At 42.1% G+C, this 15,822-nt stretch overlaps 3 protein-coding genes across 11 annotated transcripts; 2 read left to right on the forward strand and 1 right to left on the reverse strand.

The window, feature by feature from the left end:
- Window positions 1-4,608: 4,608 nt before the first annotated feature.
- On the forward strand, window positions 4,609-7,113 carry pbk (PDZ binding kinase). 2 transcript variants are annotated; one of them, XM_011617685.2, is made up of 8 exons: window positions 4,609-4,700; window positions 5,029-5,187; window positions 5,501-5,640; window positions 5,786-5,955; window positions 6,037-6,166; window positions 6,385-6,585; window positions 6,685-6,887; window positions 6,986-7,113. In XM_011617685.2, the coding sequence occupies exons 2-8, from the start codon at window positions 5,030-5,032 to the stop codon at window positions 7,085-7,087; spliced, it is 1,104 nt and encodes a 367-aa protein (XP_011615987.2). In that variant the 5' UTR covers window positions 4,609-4,700; window position 5,029; the 3' UTR covers window positions 7,088-7,113. The 2 variants fall into 2 exon arrangements, with proteins under 2 accessions (XP_011615987.2, XP_011615988.2); XM_011617686.2 differs by having other exon boundaries at window positions 6,685-7,113.
- Window positions 7,114-7,444: 331 nt separating this feature from the next.
- On the reverse strand, window positions 7,445-12,410 carry esco2 (establishment of sister chromatid cohesion N-acetyltransferase 2). Of its 5 annotated transcripts, none has more exons than XM_003976676.3 (15): window positions 12,303-12,410; window positions 11,839-11,882; window positions 11,278-11,402; window positions 10,901-11,183; window positions 10,457-10,754; window positions 10,181-10,299; window positions 9,973-10,084; window positions 9,775-9,841; window positions 9,634-9,676; window positions 9,312-9,447; window positions 8,996-9,127; window positions 8,663-8,752; window positions 8,339-8,482; window positions 8,065-8,249; window positions 7,445-7,949 (listed from the first exon to the last, which is right to left on the reverse strand). In XM_003976676.3, exons 2-15 carry the CDS (start codon window positions 11,880-11,882, stop codon window positions 7,817-7,819), a joined length of 1,911 nt encoding a protein of 636 aa, XP_003976725.2. In that variant the 5' UTR covers window positions 12,303-12,410; the 3' UTR covers window positions 7,445-7,816. The 5 variants fall into 5 exon arrangements, with proteins under 5 accessions (XP_003976725.2, XP_011615983.2, XP_029705043.1 ...); XM_011617681.2 differs by having other exon boundaries at window positions 11,278-11,423; window positions 12,303-12,403; XM_029849183.1 differs by having other exon boundaries at window positions 12,306-12,323.
- A 309-nt stretch (window positions 12,411-12,719) lies between these two features.
- On the forward strand, window positions 12,720-14,829 carry ccdc25 (coiled-coil domain containing 25). 4 transcript variants are annotated; one of them, XM_029850027.1, is made up of 9 exons: window positions 12,720-12,921; window positions 13,061-13,115; window positions 13,209-13,248; window positions 13,376-13,427; window positions 13,521-13,596; window positions 13,750-13,853; window positions 13,937-14,139; window positions 14,299-14,344; window positions 14,424-14,829. In XM_029850027.1, exons 1-9 carry the CDS (start codon window positions 12,886-12,888, stop codon window positions 14,457-14,459), a joined length of 648 nt encoding a protein of 215 aa, XP_029705887.1. In that variant the 5' UTR covers window positions 12,720-12,885; the 3' UTR covers window positions 14,460-14,829. The 4 variants fall into 4 exon arrangements, with proteins under 4 accessions (XP_029705887.1, XP_029705888.1, XP_029705889.1 ...); XM_029850028.1 differs by having other exon boundaries at window positions 12,721-12,921; window positions 14,449-14,829; XM_029850029.1 differs by having other exon boundaries at window positions 12,722-12,921; window positions 13,068-13,115.
- The last annotated feature ends 993 nt before the right edge of the window (window positions 14,830-15,822 follow it).

Genomic DNA, 15,822 nt, shown 5'->3' on the forward strand with positions numbered 1-15,822 from the left:
TCCATGTTTGGTGGTTTGATTTTTGTGTTTATCTTTTAACCAATTCTTCAGGAAGTATTTTTTCTTTGAACTCAGAATATTAGACATGAACTGCTGAGAACAGAAATAAATTTACCAGCATAATTGACAGAAAAAGGACATTTAAAAAAAAAACAAAAAAAACCCATACAGAACTTTGGTACAAAAAGGGCTAACAGAGGTTAGCCCACATTACTGGTCTAAAATAGTTTTAGAAGTCGGTGTTGAGCTTTGCGCTGGAGAAAGGTGAAAGGTTTACATGTGTGAAGGGAACGTTTCAGAGTAAAGCAAGAGGATTTGATTCATCCTGAAGTTTGTAGAAATTGAAACCCACCAACACGCCTTCCAGTGAGGAAGTAGGGCCTGGGGACCTGGGGATAGGCTCTCATATCTTCGGGGCTGAAGTTGCCGAGGTAGTCAAAAAACTCCTCGGTGGCAAGGCCCCGGGGGTGGATGAGATCCGCCCGGAGTTCCTTAAGGCTCTGGATGTTGTAGGGCTGTCGTGGTCGACTCGACTATGCAACATTGCGTGGACATTGGGGGCGGTGCCTCTGGATTGGCAGACCGGGGTGGTAGTCCCTCTTTTTACGAAGGGGGACCGGAGGGCGTGTTCCAACTATAGGGGGATCACACTCCTCAGCCTCCCTGGTAAGGTCTATTCAGGGGTACTGGAGAGGAGGGTCCGCCAGACAGTCGAACCTCGGATTCAGGAGGAGCAATGTGGTTTTCGTCCTGGGCGTGGAACAGTGGACCAGCTCTACACCCTCAGCAGGGTCTTTGAGGGTGCATGGGAGTTTGCCCAACCAGTCCACATGTGTTTTGTGGACTTGGAGAAGGCATTCGAACGTGTCCCTCGGGGGGTCCTGTGGGGGGTCCTCCAAGAGTATGGGGTGTCGGGCCCACTGATACGGGCCGTCCGCTCCCTGTATGATCGGTGTCAGAGTTTGATTCCAATTGCTGCAGTAAGTCGAACTCGTTTCCAGTGAGGGTTGGCCTCCGCCAGGGCTGCCCTTTGTCACTGATTCTGTGCGTGACTTTTATGGACAGAATTTCTAGGTGCAGTCATGGTGTTGAGGGGGTCCAGTTTGGTGACCTTAGGATCGGGTCTCTGCTTTTTGCAGATGATGTGGTCCTGTTGGCGTCAGAGTATGCAGGCAGTTCCTGGAGGATGAAGGAATTGATACCATTGGCTGGCCCCCACGTTCACCTGACCTAAACCCAATAGAACACCTCTGGGACATTATGTATAGGTCCATCCGGCGCCGCCAGGTTGATCCTCAGCCTGTCCAGGAGCTCAGTGATGGTCCAGATCTGGGAGGAGATCCCCCAGGACACCATTCATGATCTCATTAGGAGCCCCGATGTTGTCAGGCATGCGTACCAGCAGGTGGGGGCCACACAAACTCCTGAGAATCATTTTGAGTTGCTACAGTGACATTTTGGCTAAATGGACCAGTCTGCTGCATCATTTTTTCACTTTCATTTTTGGGGTGCCTTTGATTCCCCCCTCTATAGGGTGATCCATCCATCCATCCATCCGGAGTCTGGTCGCGGGGGCAGCAGCCTAAGAAGAGAAGCCCAGACTTCCCTCTCCCCAGCTACTTCCTCCAGCTCGGGGGGATCCCCAGGCGATCCCAGACCAATCGAGAGACATAGTCTCTCCAACGTGTCCTGGGTCTTCCCGGGGGCCTCCTACCGGAGGGACATCGCAATCAGCAATGTGTCAGCTGATCTGTGACCATATGTTTTGGACACTCTGGTGAAGAGAGGAGCAGAGCTGTCAACTGATCACTACCTGGTGGTGAGTTGGATCAGGTGGGGGGGAAAGCCACCACGTGGACCTGGCAGGCCCAAACGCTTAGTGAGGGTCTGTTAGGAACGCTTGGTGGAGGAACCTGTCAGACTGGTCTTCAACTCCCACCTCCGACAGAGCTTTGATCGTGTTCCGGGGGCGGTAGGGGACATTGAGTGTGAATGGGTCATGCTCTGCTCCGCCATTGTCGAGGTGGCTGTCGCGAGCTGTGGCTGCAAGGCTGCTGGTTCTGGTTGTAGCGGTAATCCCCGTACTTGATGGTGGACACCAGAGGTGAGGGGAGCCGTCAGGCTGAAGAATGAGGCCTACAGGTTATGGCTGGTCTGTGGGTCTCCGGAAGCAGCTGAACAGTACAGGTTGGCTAAGCGGGCTGTGGTCAAGACGGTCGTGGAGGCAAAAACTCGGTTGTGGGAGGAGTTCGGTGAGGCCATGGAGGAAGACTTTTGGTCGGCAACGAGAAGATTCTAACAAACTGTCCGGCGCCTTAGGGGCGGCAGGCAGCAACTTGCTCACACCGTGTTAGGTGTGTGTGTGGGGAGCTGCTGATTTCCCCTGGGGCAATTATCCGGCGATGGAAGGAATACTTCCAGGAGCTCCTCAATCCTACCAACACGTATCCACAAGGAGGAACAGAGTCAGGAGACCAGGAGGTGGAGCATCCAATTTCCGGAGCGGAAGTTGCCGAGGTAAAAGTAACTCTAAGCTTCTCATCATTCTAGTTAAATCATCATTCTAGTTACAATTAATGAACCACTGGGAGGAAACTGTGGTGATGGATTGGACATGGTGTCAATTAAAAGAATTTCAGCCCTAAACCTAAAAAGAAGATTTGTTGCTCCCCAAACTACACAGAATTTGTCAATTATATGATTGCCAAAGGACATGCAGAACAAATACCTGTGAAGGAACTACCTCTTAGCGATGGAAGGCTGTGGTAAATTCCACACCATGATGTCTACCACCCTCTGAAAGCAAACCTCTGTGTGGTCTTCAGCTATGGAACAACATTCCAGTCTGCATCTCTCTACTTCTTACAAGGACCAGATCTCACCAATTCCCTGACTGGAGTCCTGATCAAATTCAGGAAGGAGCTGGTGGTGATCATGGCGGACATTGTGTCCATGTTTCAACAAGTGAGAGTAGCCAGGGTAAATGTGGACCTGTTAATGGTTTCTATTGTGGCCCAATGGTCATTCAACCCAAACGTTGGTGGATATTAGGATCTTGATCTTTTTGATGCAACTTCATCACCAAGTTATGTTAACTTTGCATTGAGAAAATGTGCAGACAATAAAAGACAGTTCTTTTATGAGGTGGTTGATGAACTTTTGTACTGTTTCGATGTGGATGATAGTATGCTGTCAGTAACCAGGGAAGAAGAGGCAATTAGAGTCTCTTATGACTTGGTTTCTATATGCTCTAATGGTGGCTTCAAATTCACAAAGTGGATTATTAATAGCAACTGTGATGGCTAGATTTTCATAGGGTCAAAGAGCAAAAAGACATAAAGAATTTGGACCTGGATCCATATGTCATTGTAAAAATGTTGTGTTTCACATGTCACGGCGGAGTGGTCTGGCAGGTGGTTTAGGAGAAGGACGTTAATAAATTCACCTGTTCACTGGATAATGGATGAGAGAGGGTGAGAAGGGAGGATGTAATTTTGTTGACCGCAGTCATAAGTTATCTGGATGCCTTGCCTTTCCTTAATCAAACACATAAAGCTGTTCATCATCCTACAGAAAAGTTCTCTTGTTTTCAAACGTGAGTTGACGGTGCGCTACTCCCTCCCTTAGCCTCTCAGTGACAAAGCAGTGCTTGGAGTCACAATAACAAGGATTTGGGGTCAGAAAAGTAAAGCCGGCACCATGGAGGAAGGGTTATTGTTTCTTTTTGATAACTGCAGGAGCCTGAACAAATGTGCCTTCGTCTTAAGCATTTAAGTCCACAACATTGAATCGTGCATAAAAAGGTTTTTGTGTGTGTGTGTGTGTGTGTGTGTGTGTGTGTGTGTGTGTGTGCTCATGTTGGAATATTAATGTATTTACCTGGTTTGTCATTGACATTCATTGCTATATTCCTTAAATATTTGTCGTTCACATTACTTCCCATCTTCCTCATAATGAAACTGTTATCCATGTACAGAATAAAGAGTCATCACCTACTGCCTGTGAAGGTGCCTAAACGAAAAAGGAATCGTGAGAGTTGAAGTCATGTTTGAGTGAGAGAAATTATTCCAATCTGTTGAATTAGAGATTAAAGTTAAAGGTTGTAGCTGATTTCCTATATCACTGTGATGCATATAACTGAGGCGTTTTCTTATGTAACATCATTGCATGTTGATGGTAAAGGACAAATTAAATATAAATAAACATTTTACCCAAAACATTTATCATCAACAATTACTATTACCACTTCTGTATTTCAGGATTTATGTTTGGCTGATACATTTTGATTTCTACCGTAAAAGCATATAATTGTTTATTTCTTTGCTTTCTGGCTGTAACTATATAACCTATTTATGATATTGAAACTTATTAACCACTTTGCCAAACTAACGTGATACCTCTGAAGTTTACAACATGACTGCCCTCTTCTGGTAAATATTGTTATGACAATAAAATAATTTTACTGTTTAAATGTTACCAGTTACAGTTGTTACAATAAAATGTTTTGCATATCTTCATATTTATAACCAAATCACACATTTTTTGAAAAATCGCAATTGTAAGAGAACATGCAACTATTTTTTTTAAATCATTTAATCCGGTTTGTGCCTCTGCGGCATCCGTAGATAGACGTAAAAAACATTTTGAACCTTCGGCGCGATTAACTGGCATTCTACCGCGGGAGGTGACTGGGTTTAAACGTCAGTAAATCTATACTTATTCTCCAAGTGATAATCTTGTATTCCTCCATAAGCGATACGTATGCAATTGAACTCTCGACTTTATGCTAGCTGTTCGTAGTTAATCAGGGCCCGTTTTAGCGGATGCTTTCGTGTGAACTCTCATCGCCATTGGTGAAATTTATATTACAGGGAATTCAGGCAGTGTTTTTGAGGGTTTTAAATTGCCTCAAGTATTCTTTTGAAAATAACTTCTCTAATAGACTAGATGTAACGTAGACTCATTTTAAATCTCGGTTTCTTAAATTGACGGTGATTGTTTGGAAATTTGCCCCCTTTTCTTGGACAGAATGGCCTCTCCGACTGATGAAGGTGCATTCAAGACCCCGAAAAACGTCCGAGTTCGGAGCTTTCTCGGTAATGGAGGGACCCCAGTCACCATCCCAGCTTCACCTTTCATGAAGAAGCTGGGCTGTGGGACTGGAGTGAACGTTTACCTGATGGACAGGTTTGTGGGGTTCCTGTAGTTTAACTAGCACCTGTTTTCACTCTCTTAAAAATGCAAAACAATTGTAAAAATAAACAAAACAGATAATAGCTTAAATGGTCTATTATTTGATTAAAATTGAAGGCAATGTGCTTATTTGTATTTGAGGTTGAATGTAGCCTAATAATAACCACAGAGCTAGTCCTAATAATGATACATTTTAACATCCATTACGTTTATCATGCACGTAGAAGAATGTAGCAACATCTCTTAAAGTTAATCTAGTTAACCAGTTAATTAGTTAAAGTTAATCTAAAGGTTAATCTATTTCCAGGGCTGGAAAAGTAAACGCTTCTCCGTGGGCCGTGAAGAAGATCAACAGTAAGTGTGCAACCAAACAGCTGGCAGTTTACCAGAAGCGCTTGAATAAGGAGGCAAAGCTGCTGCAGGGAATCAACCATCCTAATATTGTTGGTAAGATACAGGACCCAGCACATTTTAAAGGAGGCTACATTTTCCGTCTCTTAAATATTCCTGTACGAAGTATTAGTCTGCCTTTGTTTGATTGTGCCCAAAACTGTTTCTTTTTAACCTTGAACTTTATATTTCTCACATCAAGGTTTTCGTGCTTTCACCACGGCTAGAGATGGCTCCAAATGTCTCGCTATGGAGTACGGAGGAGAGAAATCGCTCAATGACCTTATTGAGAAGAGGAGGGAGGACGGCCTGAAGGCATTTCCTGCTGCCAACATAGAGAAGGTGGCGCTGCATGTAGCTCGTGGACTTCAGGTACTTGATGAGTTCTGGCTGATCAATTGAAAAAAATATAGCAGTTGCCAAACATCAGCAGTGCTTTGTTTTCTTCTGCAGTATCTTCACAATGAGAAGAAACTGCTGCACGGTGACATGAAGTCGTGTAATGTCGTCATCAAGGGAGACTTTGACAGCATCAAGATCTGCGATGTTGGTGTGTCTCTGCGGCTGGACGAGAACATGAAAGGTGAAGATTCGGGAGTCCAAATGGCACCAATGACTGACTGAGAGGGTTCAAAAATTGGAGATATTGGCTTTATAGTTTCAACATATTCAAGGGAAAGAGGATGCTTGAATGTTTGGATCGGAGGTTCTTTTCCCCTTTAACCTTTTTATTAGTCTTACCTTAACCCTAATCCTGTCCAGTTTGGGTTAGCTTAAACTGAAACTTCCATCCTTCCTCAGTGTTAGATCCAAAGGCAGAGTACATCGGAACAGAGCCGTGGAAACCTAAAGAGGCTCTGGAGGAGGAGGGGGGAGAGATCACCGACAAAGCCGACATCTTCGCCTTCGGACTGACCCTGTGGGAGATGATGACTCTGGCGATGCCACATCTGGAGATGCTGGAGGATGAGGATGATGACAATGAGGATAATGAGGATGATGGTGAACAGCGATGCACCTCTGTCTCAGTCTTCTTGACTAATTAGTTTAGTTGTTAGAATGGCTTTCACATTGGTTTTTATGATATGTTTTGTATTTCAGAGGACAGTTTTGACGAGGACGCCTACTATGAAAGGCTGGGAACGAGGCCGGCGCTAGATGAGGGGGCTTTGGGCAGCTCATACCGGAAGATGGTGGAGCTGTTCTATCTCTGCACGGAGGAAAACCCCAAGAAAAGACCTTCAGCCATTCAGATTGTCCAGGCTTTGGAGAGCAACAGCCTGCTTGCCAAAACACCAAGTGAGGTGATTGTGGGTGACTGACTGTTTTTCTGCCTGCAGTAAAATGAACTTGTCAGCATCTCCCTAGTGTAAATCTTTCCCTTTTTCTGTTTTATTCATAGTCTGTCTGCCCTTATATTTCCCAGCACTGTTCACTTGGAGATCTCCTGAACTCAGAAATTGGTTCTCTTTTACTGTACATGTTAAGTTGTTGCTTTGAATAATTAAATAATTCAGCAGTTGTCTTTAACTGTGGAATTAAATTTCAATTTAAAAATGGCAAGAAGCTCAGTTCAACTAGCTGTGGCCACGTGTTTATCAGCCAATCAGGGAACAGAATTGCAGCTAAAAACAATATGGCATCCAAAACGATCTTGGCTCTTTAAAAAGCTACATGATGCCACCTCCTTTCTTTGCTAGGTGTGTGTTCATTGAAAGCCTGTATCCATTCCGTGATCAGAAACTCCAAATGTTAACGTTAGTGCCAAAGCGCATTAGGCAATCAGTCTTGTTTTTGAAAAACAACTTGCAGCATCTGATCTGACTCAGCATTAAAAGGAAATAAAAATAAGTATCATCAGTTTAAACATCTGTTAATATTTATCTTGGAAAAAAGTCTGGAAACAAATGATTAAAAATCAAAAGGACAATGTGATGACAAACTTGATTTATAGCAAACTGGAAACATTTGAGGACATTTTTTGCTGACTATAAACACTAATTCAAACAGTCAGTGTCCATATAAAACATTCAAAAGAAAAAAGAGCAGCACTGAGTATAAATAGTAACAAGATGTGAACCTCAGCGCTTTGAAAATTGAGTTAATTAAAAATGCCAGACATCTATGATTGAAACGGCATCAACACAAAAGTCAAACCTGAACACATTTTCCACTAATTAAAAAAAACCACCAAAACAAGAAGCACAATATGAAACATTAATCTTTGACAACTTCACGCAACAAAGTTGTAAACGAGGAACGCCGACGTGTTGCAGTACTTGGTAGCAAAGAGTTTGCCGTCAGGCGTGGGGTCCGAGAAGGCAATCTCGTCTTTGGTCAGATGACTGCCAAACATGAAAGTGCTCCTGAAAATACAGAGGAACAAAATGAATGGACGGAATACTACGGTACTTCTTTCAGATTTGAGGTAAAATGCACAGAACACTTCTTTCCCACATATCATTGACAAGAAAACGTTACCTGACAGTGTCCAGCATGCGGGTGGCGACTCTCCTCCGCCTGGCCAGACTGAACACCCAGATTCGGCTGATCCCACAGAGAGCCGGCTCAGGGATGGTCGAGCAGCACCAAGCTCTGTGTCTCTCCATGAAATCGTCCTTTGTCATGTCTGTCTGACGATCTGGTTGCTCCAGGACTCTGTAAGCCTGAAGAGATGAAGAGGAAAACCACAAACATCAAGGTCTGAAAAATGTTCATATAGTTCCATACCCAATAGCCAATAGTTGGATTTTACCTGACGTATGTGTTCAGCAACCAGACAGCCCACAACCCTCCGCTCCGTGCTCACAAACAGAAAGGTTTTGGCTTGTGTTGGTCTGCTTAGCGACCCCTGCTGGAAGCCCAGCTCACTGTCAGCTACTTGTCGCACCTCCTCAGCCTGTAATCAGTGAGACGGTACATTTTAGTGCTGACACATTTATGCTTCATTTGAATCTTTTACTGTAGGTTTTAATCACAACTACAAAGCAACGATGGACGACTTAGAAAAACAACTCTTGTTTTTTTTCTCTTTTTAAACCAAAATCAAGGAAACTGCCTCTTCAGAACCTGCACACACCTTCCTGGTGGCATATTTGGGATCATCTGGCATGATGAGTAGAATCTTTCCATCCCAGAACTCTGCCACCACATGCTCCTTTTTCCAGCCCTGGAACACAGAAAGACCTGCTGAAAGAAACTTCAATCTGAAACTAACAAACAGGCAGCATATCTATCAAATTCCAAATTATTACAGAATACAAACAGACCACTAAAATAGTTCAGTGCTGCAAAAAGCATTCAGAATTTGACTTAATTAAAATAAAATCAACTGCAATTACTTCACAGATCCTCAAAACAAAGGACAATTGGCTGTATAGAGTCGTGGGGATTTAATAAAGCAGATGTTTACCACAAACTTGATGGATTCTACAAAGTGCTGGTGGAACTGGTTGTGCTGGAAATTGTCCTCTGGGTTATCTGCACTGTACACCATACCACAAGAAGTGCAGGTTGCTGCTCCAAAGTGCTTCTGTCCTGCATCCTAGTAAGTCGAGACATGTCAGAAGTAGCAGAAATCCTAACCTGGGTTACAAATACGATAACAGTAAAAAAAAAAACAAAAAAACATCTACAACATTGAATATTTTACCTGTAACATTTGCTGTTCAGTACTTAAAACACAATGTTCTGCTATTAAAAAAACCAAAAACCAAACAAGAACATACAATAATCAGCTGGTCGTCATTCGGTTTGCCTCTCCTGCGAACAGGTCGAACTTTAACTGAAGGTGCAGCCTGTTGTGCCATTATCGAGCCAGAGGGGGCGCTGCAAGGCACTGGGGGCTGCAGAACTTTCTTTAATCTAAAGATCAAAACATTTTTTACTAGAGTTCCATCCTCTAATAACCCTCCCCGTGACCAGGAAGACAGTGCAAACTTTTTGTCCCACAAAATTCTTATATCTTCATCATCATGCTGAGATTTTTAGATCACATCCTCTGCTTTATTTGTATGATTGTGAAATTAAAGCAGAAACCAACATTCTCACCTCTTAGATGCAGAACCAAAAATGGGATACAATGGTGTCAATTCTGAGGAGACAACTAAATGTTAAATAGGTTTCTTTAAGGGAAGACACCATTTAGCAAGAGGGAAGACTAACTAAAGACACTCAAGTGAATCTACATACGTTTAAGTGGGCTGGTAGCCCACAGATCAGAAAAGGGTTCAGAAGCATCATTTGGCAGAGAAATATCCTGTGAAAAGACATTGTCACTGAAGAAAAACGATCAAATTTAAAAGGCAAGTGATGTATAAAGAAGGCTAGACAATCCCCTGCACACCTTTCCGATCGTCCAATATTGTTTCTGTCTGACAGTCTGTGTACCTGTGAACTGAGGGACGAGGCTGTGGAAGCAGAATCTGGCACTGGGGTCCGTGTCAATGAAACCTTCACCTGCTTGGTAAGTCCATATTTCTCTATCAATGTGTTAGGAGAGCTGCAAATGTAACAGAAAGGTTACTGGCCAACTGAAGCAACGTTTGAAGTAAGGTTCTGTAAAGTTAATGAGCAGCTTTTGCCTAAATGTGGTCACCTTGGAAGCTGCAGAGTCTCAGACTGCTCATCAACTGAGTCTATCCAGTCTAACGGGTCAAACTTCAACCTTGGCTTGGTACTTAACTGACCTTTTGTTTCCACTGACTGAACAGCAATCTGAAAATAACCACCACAAATATCTTAATTTCATGTTTTACAAACAGCTTGTACCACAACTTGATATACACCAGTAAGGATTATGATATAAAAAAGCAAATACACATTGAAAACATAAAGGAAACTGTTGGGGTCTTTAATCTTGCAGGTTACACACCGTTTTAGAACCCTGTTGCTTAATCACAGCAACTGATGTGTGGGAGGACAGCTGCTTTGATTTCTGGACTGTTTGGCACTTTATCTGCGATGAGGTTGATCTGTTTGAAGACTTCAGTGTGTGTGTTTTCTTGTACATCGATTTTGGCTTCTTCCCCGTGTTGAAAAAAGCAGCTCCAACAAAGATCTTGGGTTTTGGCTTCGAACTGCTGAAGCTGGCGAAGGTGAAGATTTTCTTGGACTCTGTGGGGTTAGTGCCGTATACAGGAGCAGTGGTGCTTGTCGATGCAGGTTTGTCACTGGTTGAATGGAACAAACCCCCAAAACAAAGGACGGAAATAAATAAAACCTTCCCCATATCATTAAAGTTTATACACCAATTTATAGAAACCTTAATGTTCCCGTTGACAGTACGACATGTATGCTGTCGAAGATAAACACATACCTGATGTTCAGCTTCAACTGTTTAACTGTCTTTCCTGAAGTTGTACAACGGTGGATTCCCGTCTCCTTAGATCTGGCAGCTGCCTTGGTTCGTCCCCCCCCCCTCTTCATTTTTGGCTTCTTTTTCTCTTGTGGAGGTGGAAGAGAGGAAGGAGGATGCAAAGACTCCTTGATGGCCTTTCTTTCCAATGGGGTGAGGTAGTTAACCTTCCGCTTGCCATAGAAGGAATTTGACATAATGGATTTTTTGAATGGCGATTTATTGGGTGATGTAACTGGAGAAACTAAAAGATTTAATGAAAAATAGATTAATTCTCAAAGTTAATTTGATTTGTTAAACAACAAGTAAGCTTTACTAATGTTTTTAATCTGCTGTACCTGTTATCCAACATGGGCTTTCCTGTAGGGAATGAACATTCTTGTTTTGACTCCCAACTTGGTTCTTTGTGGGGGAACTCGTCCTCTGGGGGGACATCTGTGACCCCACTCCCGTCTTTGCTGGACTGGAGTTAAAATGGTCAAAACTAGGATGAGACATAATGTAGCAAACAAAACTTGGTCTTTTTAGCTCAATCGGTTCATTTTAATTTGAAAAGAAAACATTTTAATGAGCTGGGACTCTCAAAAGCAAAATATGGAATAAACAAATTCCACATCAAACACAAGTCAAATATTGTATATATTATTTCCAGAGGCCCAAATATTCCCTATTTTTCAGTCACAAAACATAATACAAAGTGTAAAAAATTGTGATACACAGAGAACCTTTAATTTTGCACAAGATTGTGATGGTTTCTTCTAGAAGGTTCTTTTTTTTTCCTAAGAAAATTTTAGAGGTGATGATTTTAAGGGATGAATGTAGCAGATTGTGTTCTGCTTTTATTGTTTAAAAAATCCAGTTCAGTGTATAAAAGATGCTCACTGTGTGTCACATCTCACCTGTCATTAAACGATGGAAGTTTTCTTTTCCTGGTCAGCATCATCTTTAAAAAAGAAAATCCGTCGTTTGTCTAATGTACTGAAACGTTGTGATCTTCATCATTAACAAATCTGACAGATGCCCTTTAATTTACTTTAATTCACTTTAAAAGTGCACCTTCAGCTTTAGCGTTACTCACCTGCTGGCGCAGTTGGCGGGAATAAGTGACATTACCGATAAGCTTGAGATATCATGAAAATGAAGCTTGGTACCAGCCAGATGTCATTTAGCACCATATTTATATTATATTACATTTCCATAACAAAACTCGACCGAAGACATTTTGAAAATAACGTAGCCGTGAATACAATGGGTTACTTCCGCACCAAAAGGGACGTAATATGTAGAATGACTAAAGCAAATGTTTATTCAGTTTAGCGAATACGTTTGTGTGGAAGTTTGGTTCGACAAAGTGAAACATTACCACGGTTCCCGGCGGCGCTTCGGTTCTTCTGCCCGCGTTCGTCCTCTTTTAAAGTGCGCGCGCCAGCCTCGAAAACGGTTACGCGGCCACGTGAACCGGAAGTGAAATCGTGCTCTAAATGAGTCAAGTTGCTTCTTAAATTGAACAGACGCCTTTTGCCTTCAAAGTAAACAAGTTACACAAAATTGAATCACATTACAATGCAATTCTTTCTTACAATCAACCTTTCACACTTCAGAAGAATATATTCGTGTGAATACAATTGTGTATTTGTAATAAATCGGACTTTTAGAGCCCATGATGTAGTAAGGTGTTGATGCTACAACGTATCGCATACAATCTGGCTACAGTTTTGTAATTAAATAAATAAAAATAATCCTATATTTTGAAAACAGGAATTAGTCTAGTTCCTTTTCATCCATTACTAACGTTTGACGTCGATAACTACTTCCTGGGTCGATTTGTACATGCGAAAATATAAAGCTTCCATCATTGAGATATATTTGTTAAGCTTTTGTTTTTATAGTTGCTGCCATTGCCTTAAACTATCAAACACGCACTGTTCAACACTTAATTACTTTCAATGCATCTAAAATGGTGTTTTATTTCACAAGTGCCGGTAAGTAAAGCTAGCGATTATGTTAGCAAGTACTTTTGTTGGCCCGTATTATTTTAACGGTCTGTGGTTAACTACTAACTTAATGTCATCGTAAAGTTGGATATCATTTTTGCGTAATCACGTAGCTGTTTATCTGTTGGTTTCAGTGGTAGACCCTCCCTACACAATTTACATGGGAAAGGACAAATATGAAAGTATGTTGCACAAATTCTCTTCCATTGTTATTACTTCTTTGATTTCTGTTGGAGGTAGATTTAATAAAACAGTTGACATTCTTTGTATGGCAGATGAGGATCTAATAAAGTATGGATGGCTGGAGGACATCTGGTATGAAATTATTGTATTTTGAATCCTTTACCTTTACCTAAAGTTCTGCATAACTTGCCATAAATAATTACTAAGAAAGGGAGGAATTTAAAGTTTAAACCAAGTTATACTTTTGTTCCACATCTAGGTTTCATGTGGACAAACTGTCCTCAGCACATGTTTACCTAAGATTGCCAAAGGTAAAGTGAACAAAAATTGCACTGAATTGCTATGCTGGCTTTATTATAGATATTGCTAAATGAAGGGACATGATTTAAGCCCGTTTTTTTCAGGGCCAGACTATAAATGATATCCCGCCTGAAGTGCTGATCGATTGTGCACAGCTGGTGAAAAACAATAGCATCCAAGGTAAAGACGTCCATCTGATCATGTTTTTACATTGAACAAGATTAAATGTCAGAATAAATGTGTTGGTAAATGTTTTAGGGTTTATTCCTACATGGTGTCAATAAATGAAAATAGCCATTCACCTCTGTTATGTTGTCTTTTGCCTCTTGTCAGGTTGCAAGATGAACAATATCAGTGTGGTTTACACACCATGGGCCAACCTGAAGAAAACTGGAGACATGGACATAGGACAGATCGGCTTTCATCGTCAGAAAGAGGTCAGTGACAGATTATTCCAGAGCTTTAACTTGTTATGAGACTGAGTGAAGTTGATCTCTATTATTTTGTCTTTAATGTGCAGGTGAAGACCATGGCAGTAGAGAAGAAGATTAATGAGATTGTAAACCGTCTGGAGAAAACCAAAGCAGAACACTACCCTGACTTGGCTGCTGAGAAGGAGTCCAGGGACACAGAGGAGAGAAATGAGAAGAAAGCACAACTCCAAGAACAAAAAAGGAGAGAAAAGGAGGAGCAGAAAAGGAAAAAAGAGATGGAGGAACTCAGGTAGGTTAGGGTTAGGTCTCATCATTTTAGAAGCTAAACATTGGTTTCTAAATTTAAACACAGTTGCAACCCGGTTAGGGTTACCACTGCTGTTTGTGTGCTGTCTGTAAAATTATAGAACCCACTTTTACCCAATTTTCTTGAATTTTCTCTCAATAGAAACTATTCTTCTCTGATGAAGACAGAAAATATGAAGTCTAATCAGGTAAGACAGATAGGAGAGACAGGAGATTTTTATGATAAAATCATCAAAAAGAAAAAAATGTGTCTATTGTTTCTCAAAGGTGTACTACTCTTTTTCTTTTGAAGGATGGGTATGATTCAGATGACTTTATGTGAGAAGAAAACACCAGAATGGAAGCAGACAGTATCCTCTTTCATCAAAAATCTGCTGTCAGGATTCTCTTCTGCTGTCCTATATTTTAAGGCTGAATGGACAGAACAACAATGTCAACTTAGCCTGCACACCAACTGGTTGGAGATGCTACTTCTGTCAAGCAATGCTGGACAAAAATAGTGTTTCATCTGATGGAAATTCATAATATAAATAATACATGTGCAAGGTTGATCTAAATCATGCACATGAACCTGTAAAGCAGAACAATGTTCTCCATCCTTTTTCACTATTTTTCACTGCTTGTTCTGTGGATGGATAATTAATTGTCCAGATTAAATTTGTGCTGTACAAGACTGCTTGTTTTTTTTAGTTTTTCTCATCCTGCAAGTTTATTTTAGCAAAATAACACAAAGGCATGAATGGCTCAATTTTTATATACTTGTGACAGAATAGATTGAATCACAGTTTTTTCAAGTTTCTGATTCGATCTATCACAAAGTATTAAAAAAAACCCTGGTGGGTCGCTCCTCTTCCTGTTGCCCTGGAGGGCCGCTCCTGTTCCCAAGCTTCCTGTTTTCCTGGAGGGCCGCTCCTGTTCCTGTTCCTGGTCTCCTGGAGGACCGCTCCTGATCCCCTGGCAGCCTAGGAGGACTGCCTCTGCCTTCAGTGTCTCGGGGCACGTTCGTGTGGTGAGCGTGTTGCGCCGGACTCCCGAGTCCTCACTGGTCCTGGAGGACTGCTGCGGGTTGAGGACTCACCGGTGTTCATTAGGGTTAGCATTAACATTATGGTTAGCATTAGGGTTAGCATTCGCATTAGGGTTAGCATTAGGGTTAGGGTTGGAGTTAGGGTTAGCATTAGCGTTAGCATTAGGGTTAGCGTTAGCATTAGGGTTGGAGTAAGGGTTAGCATTAGGGTTAGAGTTAGGGTTAGGGTTACGGTTGGAGTTAGGGTTAGGGTTAGAGTTAGGGTTAGGGTTAGGGTTAGGGTTGGAGTTAGGGTTAGAGGTCTAATGTGCATGTGTGTGTGTCTGTGTGTGAGTGAGTGTGAGATTGAGTGAGTGTGTAAGTAACTAAGTTCCGCAAGCACACACGCGCACACACGTGCGCACTTACGCGCACATAAGCGCACTCGAACGTAATGTTTTTTAACGTAATATTTAGAAAGGTCTAATGTGCATGTGTGAGTGTCTGTGTGTGAGTGAGTGTGAGATTGAGTGAGTGTGTAAGTAACTGAGTTCCTAAAGCACACACGCGCACTTACGCGCACACACGCGCACTTACGCGCACATAAGCGCACTTACGCGCACACACGCGCACTTACGCGCACATAAGCGCACATACGCG

This window comes from Takifugu rubripes, chromosome 16 (assembly GCF_901000725.2).
Source record: "Takifugu rubripes chromosome 16, fTakRub1.2, whole genome shotgun sequence".
Classification (NCBI taxonomy): Eukaryota; Metazoa; Chordata; class Actinopteri; order Tetraodontiformes; family Tetraodontidae; genus Takifugu; species Takifugu rubripes.